Below are 9,172 nucleotides of genomic sequence, written 5' to 3' on the forward strand. Positions count from 1 at the left end.
AAATGAAACATGTTGGCAGAATTTTTTGGTCTGTTGTAATTTGGCTATGATAGAACAAATCACAAAAAAAGGCTAATTCTAGGTTCCCCTTTGTTATATATTTTGGTATTTTCAATTTGAAAATAATTGACAACAATAATTAGGTACCATTTAGTGCATTTAGTAGCTGACTCCTACATTTTTCTTCGATTACCATAATATCTCGTATTACCAACCCTATATGTTTCCTTGATTACCATGAATTTTCTTATTGTTCTATTTTTTGGCACTATGTAATGACTAAAAGTAGAGCTACTGCATGGTTTAAATGCTACAAGTATAATGACATAAACATACCCTTGTGAATGATAATGATTAAAGTCAGTACACAATGGAGTATGTTAATGTTTTGAGTTTGACTATCAAATGTTGCAGGAAGAGATCGAGAACAAGATTGATACTGCCAAAGCTTTGGCAATTAAGCTTCTTAAGCAATTCAATTATTCAGTTTCCAACATGAGATCAACTGCTAATAGTCTGGCTGAAGGTTTACTTTCTCCACCTTCTAGTATCTTATTGCACTTTTTTTTTTATGGAATTAGATTCTCAAGGATTTAGTATTTTTCCATTTTCACAGCTATGGAGAAGATGGTTGTTGTTGCCGTCTGACTACATACTTTTTGCCCTTTGAAGAACTAAATGATCAATATTGCAATGAATCAATTACAGGTAGATGTTGGTGAACTCAAAGGCAGGCTTACAGAGGTGATAAGCAATTGCGATGCACTATGCAAGAGAATTGCAGCAGAAGATCTTCTAAATTCATTCTCCACCAACTCAGAAACACAAACGGATTATTCCTTAAGCAAGAATTATCAAATAAGTGAGCTGCAGTTTGCATCGGATTATATGAAACCTTCTTAATCTTTTAACATATTCGTTGATCGCACAACTAGTTTGACAGTATTGTAGGCATAATGGATTTCGCCATTTATATCATAGACATTGTCATTATAACACATGTTGAATTCATGCAGTCATGTATATTTATAACTTTAGATTGCCTATCGCAAAGACAAATATATAAATTTGACTTGCTCAATTTTGCATTTGAAGAATGCATCGTCAGTTGTGATATAATTTTACTCAACTCTATCATATTGTTGAGTTATCAATCATCAAAATTAGGCCAACTGTATTGTTCTTTGCTAATTAGTTAAGTTTATTGTCAAGATACACAAATTTCATCAAAGTGCAAAGAGGTACCTGCTGCTCCTGCATATCAGTATGCTAAGTTTGTTTCGAAAACATCAATGCTATATATCTTCATTTGTCATTCGGTATATATTTCATTTCCCAGTATTTCCACATGGTTGCAGGATGTGGTTGAGACGTGAAAGATACTATACAATAACTAAGTCGTCGATGATAATTTTGTTGATTTTGCATGGAAAAATGGATTTCCTAGTGCCCTAAACAAACAATCTGAGTTCCAACAAAAAGATTCTTTTTCAATTTCAGCAGCCATAACATAAAATTCAATTGGTTCTTGTTTCTTATCTTTTCATGGACATGATATCCTTTATATATTTTTATGTCAGGACTCGGGAGATATATAGCTTGGCCAGTTGGCCGATAAAATCAGTTTGCGAGCTCCAGTCAGATACTGTCGTGGATAATTTGAATTGCGTAGGATATCAGTTTAAAAGAGGAATGAAGATTTACCGGGTAAAGTATTGATTCTCATGTCGCTTGGACATTTGTCTTTCTGATGAAACGCCAAAAGCGGTATTCGTGTCTTAAGAGGATGAAGAATACGGTATACCATTTAATGACTTTAGATTTCAAATTGTTGGTTTATGTAGAGATCATATAGCATTGGGGGAAGTGATGTTATTTCCACGAGTGAGAATGTCTCCTTTTTGCCCCCAGGTTACAGGTACAGTGGTTAGGCTCTCCAAATGATTAATGAAATATCTAAGGTTCGAATTTTAATCACAGCTCATTCTAGAGATTTTCCTTCAATGGGATGACAAATCTAACATCGCTAGCTGCTTGGATGAGTCTCCATGCATGCTTCTCGATTTACTTTGATGATCGATGGAAAATTGGATTGGACTAGTCACTTTTAAAATTAGTTGGTTCAGAGATTGATACCTGGATTATAAAAAAAAGAATCTTTTATCTCTTATTTAGTTTATCAATCTACCTCATATCAAGTGTAGATATATCTGAAACTGAAAAACGTTGAGCTGTTAATAGGTCGTATTGGGTGATTCCTGATGAGTCTGAGATTGGAGTAATTGTGCATTATACTTGCTTTCTACTACTCAAATCATAGTTCACGCAAGATTTATGACCATTCACACCTATAGCATTACCTTCACATCAAGTAATATCATGTCAACACAAATATCAGTTTTTCTTGAGAAACTTAGATGGCAAATGCAGTTTTAGGTGTTAAAGGTCTCTAGGGTCTATAAAGCCCAAGAAGTTAATCCTTGTTTTAGGGTTCTTGCATTCCTCACATCAGCAAAGTTGCTGAAGATAACAGAATGAATAATCATGTGCTAGTGCAATTTACACATGAACAAAGACTCATGAATCAACAGAGATTATGGCTCATTACCTTTTTATTTCTAATGCCATTTCAGCTTATAAACACAACATACAGCAAGATTCATACTCGAATACGTTTTGCCAGGTGACTTCCTTTGATGAACTTTTCTATGAATTCAGCTATAGCGATGTATATGTATATGAATGTACTGAATCAGCATCTATCGTATGGATAATTGGTTCCCTATCTAGTCATTTTTCCCTTTCATATGTTTGTTCAACAGCTAAACCTTTCAAGTGAGTAATCTGATGTTTTGATACTAAGCTTTCTGCAGTGAAACCACATTGGAGCAGAGCAACTAGATGTCTCCGTATTCATCCTCCACGATAGATGGCTCAAGCCTCCACTCACTGCCATAGTAGGAGTTGGGAAGTCCAAGCCAGAACTTGAAAGCCTCAGCCGCCCTCTTCCTCCCTTTTCTCCGATCCTGCCTCGCCTGCGATGCGTGCTTACTAGTAAACATCCTTGAATGCATCTCCACATAGATCCTCTTGTACTTGGTCTTGTTTGGGGATATGCCATTCTCCTCCATGCAAGCTACAATCTCCAGTGCCTTCTTGAAGAAGGCTGCCCTGACACAAACATCAGCCAAGGCATCGAGCAATCCTTCGTCGGGCCGAAGTGGCGGCAATGAGGCGCACCTCTCCTTCACCTCATTCCACAACAGAAGGGCCTCCCCTGGCTTTCTTGCCAGTGCTATCCCATTGGCAAGGCATCCATAGGTTGCTACATCAGGTTCGAAACCATTCTGCCTCATCTTCTCAACAATTTTCTTACCTTCTTCTAACAGCCCCAGTCTGCAATATCCTTCAGTTAACATGTTATAGGCCACCCTGTCCAGCTTCACCCTCGGGTCCTTCTCCATCTCGTCGAACACCTTGTGAGCAAGCTTCGGCTGGCCGGACAAAGCAAAAGCTTTCATCAGAGTGGTGTAGCTGACCTTGGACGGGGCGATCCCCTGCGCGCGCATCTCATTGAAGTAGGCCAAAGCTCCAGCACTGTCGTCGATGAGTATGCACCCGTCGATCAAGATGTTGTAGGAGACGACGTTGGGTTCGATGCCCGCCTGCTCTGGGATCTCGCGAATGAGCTCCTTTGCCTTGTCGAGCTGCAGCTGCTGGCAGTAGCCTTTGAGGAGCACATTGTAGGTGACTAGGTTAGCAGGCACTCCTGCGCGCGCCATCTCCGCGAGAACACTCCGCGCGCGGTCCATTTCGCCGGCTTTGATGAGGGTGGTGATGACGGTGGTGTAGGTGACATGGTCGGGATGGCTTGCAGGGTCTTCTTCCTGCTGCATTGCTCGGATCATGCGCACTACGTCCTCCACTCGGCCTTCTTTCATGTATCCCTTCATCAATGTCGTGTACATTCTGGTGTCGGGCTTGTAGGTCTTCGGCAGCAGCGGCTGGTCGCCTTCTTCCTCAGTCGAATGGTGATACATCACTAGCTTTTCGAGCAGGGCGTCAGCTTCCTCGTCGCGTCTGCCGATGGAGGAGTCGTGTGCTGGTGGGTGCATGAGGATGGAGCAGAGGTCTCGTCGGCCGTCCCTCATTGCTTGTACTAACTTCTCAGCGGTTACCAGGTCGTCGAAGCCCACGTAGGCGGCGACGAGGGAGTGCAGGGTGGTGATGCAGGGGACGAGGTCGGCAGCGATGATGCGCCGGAGAGCGAAGACGAGGAGGTCCTTGCGGCCCGCCCTAGCGCACATCTTGATGAGGACGTTGTGGGTGAGCACGTCGGGGGCGACTTGGTACTGCGGCATTTCGTTGAACAGGTGAGCGAACCTGCGGACGTCGCCCAGGTTGGCGCAGGCGTTGAGGGCGGCGTTGAAGGCGGCAGCGTCGGGGCGGGCGTCGGCGGCGGTGATGGCAGGGACGCGGCGCAGGCGGCGGAGGACGGAGTCGAAGAGGCTGAGGGCCTCGGCGGGGCCATCCTCGGAGGCGGAGAGGCGGCTGACGACGGCGCTCCAGGCTTTGACGTGGGGGAGGTATCCGGAGCGGAGCATGGTGCGGAGGAGGGCAAGGGCGTAGGCGGTAGAGCCGGACCTGGCGGCGGAGACGGCGAGGAGACCGAGGGAGTTGGCGTCGAGGCAGTGGAGCTTGCCCTCGTCGCGTAGGCGGCGGACGAGCGCGCGGGCGCGGGTGAGGGCGGTGGGGGTGTTCTGGTACGAGAGCTGGGCGAGGAGGCGGCTGAGGCAGGTGGGGCCGGGGAGGACGGGGCTGCTGGCGTACACCTGGTATGCCTCTTCGGTCTTACGCTGGCGGAGGAGGAAGAGCAGTGCTGCGTCTTGGAAGGAGCTACTGGCGACGGGCAGGGAAGAGGAGGAGGAGGAGGAGCCGGCGGCAGCGAGGTGGGTTCGTATCTTTGGAGCCGGAATCTGAACCGGGTCTAATTGTTTTGTCGACGGTCTGAGCCTGAAAGGCGGAGGAACTGGAGCAGCGGCGTGCTGCAACATTCTCCAAAAGCTACAGGTTTTGAGACGGCGGGCGAGTTGAGTGGGCAGGAAGAAGCGAGAGCGAGGGATAAGGATTTTCAATTTACCTCCTAAACTTTAACAAATGCCAATTCGCCTCCCATACAAGGGATTTCTAATTTTATTTTATTTTATTTTTTTATTATGTCAGAATTTCATCCGGTCGGGTAAATTCGGATCATAATTTATATACATAAGCTGATTTTTAAAATATTTATTTTATTTAAAATTTGTTTTTTTTTATATTTTATCATGCCCCACACATGAGACCTAAATCTATTTCAATTCACTCCATAACTCCATACAAGGATGATTTTAAGCCGAAGAGGTCTATATCTATAGATACCCACGTAGAAGTTATCTTACTTACCCATTCATAAGTAATTTATGGGTATTGATATGGCGTGTTATGAGTAGTTTTGGAGATAATAGAGGTCGAAGTTAAGAAGATCAGTTGATGAGATGGTTAAAGTCAAGAAGAGGTAATACTAGGGGTTAGTACGGTGGCATAGTTCAACTGGGCTCAACATCTGAGCAAATCTCTAGTCGGTCGGACTAGTAATATACCCAATCTTGAAAAGGTCAAGTCAAGATGTCCAAAGGTTCTTTAGCCAATCGGACTTAATGGCCAAGTGACCTTAGAGCCGTCAGACTTATGGAGCTTAACTTCTCACTTCTCATAAGCAAGACTCTGAGCATTCAATTGGTCGGTCCTATATCTGATCGGATTTACGGGATGTAGTTCCTCATTTATCATAAGTAAGGCTCCCGACATATAGTCGGTCGGCCTTAGAGTAGGTCGGACGTACGGAGCCCAACTCCTCACTTCATATAAGTAAGACTCCCAACATACAATTAGTCGGTCTTAGAATCGGTCAAGCTTACGGGGCTCAACTTCTCACTTCTTCTGGGCAAAACTCTTAGCATAAAAATCAAGTCGGCTCTAGAGCTGGTCGGACTTCATTCAGGAGACAATATTGTCAGAGAATTACAATCACATGTCAGATAATAATAATTACTCATAAGAGAATATTTTCTTATTCTGACATATACATGTACTGGAACCTTCCTCTGTCTGAAGGAGGATTGTTGTACATCCTCCATTACTGGACATATTCTGATACTAGATATTCTCTGTCGCCTCATTATTACGGAGGTTATGAGAGATGGTATAAAAATAAGTCCTCTTCGTTGGCCAAGTATGTTTTACACACTCAGCTACGCATACTCACACAGATGCATCCATACTAGGGTTCTGTTATTCAATTCTTTCTCTATTTTGGTATATCCTGACTTGAATGTTTGAGTGTCTGTGCTAGAAACTCCTTCCATGATTATCGCTCTAATATTCCTGTTGACTTTGTCTATAGTGTGTATAGGTCTGCAGGTCTTTTCTCCATCAACTCCTGGTCCTTCTAGCTTACAGTCTCTTCACGGTCAACAACGGAGTGACTCCACCAGTGCATTATCTTCCTTGCTTTCAGTAGGATCAGACATCTATTAAATTTTGTTTTTAGGATTTTTAGATTTAGAGATGAGATTTGAGCTTCCAATTCTCATGTGAAAGAAGTTAGAATTTTTTTTAAAAAAATTAATAGCAAGCGTCCATGGGTTGCTGGCAAATGGAGGCATAGGCTGACCCTATCTATATAGTTTATTCGATGGACAACATATGGGTATTTAGCGTTAAAATTTGTAAGATTTAGGATTTAGGATTTATGATTTAGTGTTTCGGTTAAGAAGTAATTTTTTTTTAAAAAAAATAATACCAAGTGTTCATGGATTATATATATATATATATATATATATATATATATATATATATATATATATATATATATATATATATATATATATATATATAAATGTTATGTTGTAGGTTTATTCGTAAGTATCCCGTGAACATTTAGTGTTAATTTTTTTAAAGTTTACGTTTTAAAGTTTAAGGTATAGACGTATAGTATTTAGACTGAATATATATGAAAATATTATCTTCCACATCTATCTATGAGTACTTAGTATTTATTTTTATTTTTTTAAGATTCAGAATTTAGGATACTTAGTACAAGGATGATTTTAAGCCGAAGATGTCTATATCCATAGATACCCACGTAGAAGTTATCTTACTTAGCCATTCATAAGTAATTTATGGGTATTGATATGGCATGTTATGAGTAGTTTTGGAGATAATAGAGGTCTTAAAAAGATCGGTTGATGAGATGGTTAAAGTCAAGAAGAGGTAATACTAGGGGTTAGCATGGTGACACAGTTCAATTGGGCTCAACGTCTGAGCAAATCTCTAGTCAGTCGGACTACCTGGCCATTAATATACCCAATCTTCAAAAGGTCAAGTCAAGATGTCCGAAGGTTCTTTAGCCAATCAGACTTAATGGCCAAGTGACCTTAGAGCCGTCAGACTTATGAGGCATAACTTCTCACTTCTCATAAGCAAGGCTCCGAGCATTCAATTGGTCGGTCCTAGATCCGATCGGATTTATAGGGTGTAGCTCCTCATTTCTCATAAGCAAGGCTCCCGGCATATTGTCAGTCGGCCTCAGAGCAGGTCGGACGTATGGAGCTCAACTCCTCACTTCATATAAGCAAGGCTCCCAGCATACAGTCAGTTGGTCTTAGAATCGGTCAAACTTACGGAGCTCAACTCTTCACTTCTCTTGGGCAAGACTCTTAGCATAAAAACTGAGTCGACTCTAGAGCTGGTCGGACTCTCTTCAGGAGACAATATTATCAGAGAATTACAATCACATGTCAGATAATAACAACTACTCATAAGAGAATATTTTCTTATTTTGACATATACATGTACTGAAACTTTCCTCTTCCTGAAGGAGGATTGTTGCACATCCTCCATTACTGGACATATTCTGACACTAGATATTCTCTGTAGCCTCATTATTACAGAGATTATGAGAGGCGGTATAAAAATAAGCTCTCTCCATTGGTCAAGTATGTTTTACACACTCAGCTACGCATACTCACACGGATGCATCCACACTAGGGTTCTGTTATTCAATTCTTTCTCTATTTTTTGATCTATCCTGACTTGAATGTCTAAGTGTCTGTGCTAGAAACTCCCTCCATGGTTCTCGCTCTAACGTTCCTGTTGACTTTGTCTATGGTGTGCATAGGTCTACAGCTCCTAACTCTAAATTCGCGGCTCCTAACTCAAAGTTTTTCCTCCATCAACTCCTGGTCCTTCTAGCTTACAGTCTCTTCATGGTCAATAGTGGAATGACTCCGCCAGTGCATCATCTTCTTTGCTTTCAGCAGGATCAGACATCTATTAAATTTTGTTTTTAGGATTTTTAGATTTAGAGATGAGATTTGGGCTTCCAATTCTCATGGGAAAGAAGTTAGAATGTTTTAAAAAAAATTAATAGCAAGCGTCCATGGGTTGCTGGCAAATGGATGTATAGGATAATATGACTCTCTCTATATAGTTTATTCGATGGACAACATATGAGTATTTAGCGTTAAAATTTTTAAGATTTAGGATTTATGGTTTAGTCTTTAGGTTAAAGAAGTGATTTCTTTTTAAAAAAATAATACTAAGTGCTCTTGGATTTTATATATATATATGAAAATATTATGTTGCAGGTTTATTTAAGTATCCGTGAACATTTAGTATTAATTTTTTTAAAGTTTACGATTTAAAGTTTAAGGTATAATATTTAGATTGAATATATATGGAAATATTATCTTCCACATCTATCTATGAGTATCTAGTATTTATTTTTATTTTTTTAAGATTCAGAATTTAGGATATAATTAAAGGAAGTTAAAATTAAAAAATAATATTAGATATTTATGGGGTGCTCACGAACAGAATATCATCCCTTGTGTATATAATTTGGGTAAGAGGGGAAAAGTTCAATTTATCTAAATTGTGATAAGCATATTTGGTTGGAGGGTGTGAAGTCGGGGTGCATGGTAACAGGGTTGACTACGTTGAGGGAATGGGGCCTTTCCTTTCTATATCTGGATGTGATGGCTTATACCTTGGAATGAAAATTTAAGTTCCTCCTTCAGAAATTCTTTCTACCGTTCCTTTCCGATGACTTTCGATCGTCGGATCGGGTTGA

At 41.0% G+C, this 9,172-nt stretch overlaps 1 protein-coding gene across 1 annotated transcript; it reads right to left on the reverse strand.

Moving 5' to 3' along the window:
• Positions 1–2,580: 2,580 nt before the first annotated feature.
• Positions 2,581–5,160, reverse strand: LOC121976261 (pentatricopeptide repeat-containing protein At3g09650, chloroplastic-like). Its single transcript, XM_042528356.1, has one exon. It carries the CDS (start codon positions 5,052–5,054, stop codon positions 2,898–2,900), a length of 2,157 nt encoding a protein of 718 aa, XP_042384290.1. The 5' UTR covers positions 5,055–5,160; the 3' UTR covers positions 2,581–2,897.
• Positions 5,161–9,172: the final 4,012 nt, after the last annotated feature.

The sequence above is a fragment of the Zingiber officinale genome, chromosome 4B, assembly GCF_018446385.1.
Source record: "Zingiber officinale cultivar Zhangliang chromosome 4B, Zo_v1.1, whole genome shotgun sequence".
Classification (NCBI taxonomy): Eukaryota; Viridiplantae; Streptophyta; class Magnoliopsida; order Zingiberales; family Zingiberaceae; genus Zingiber; species Zingiber officinale.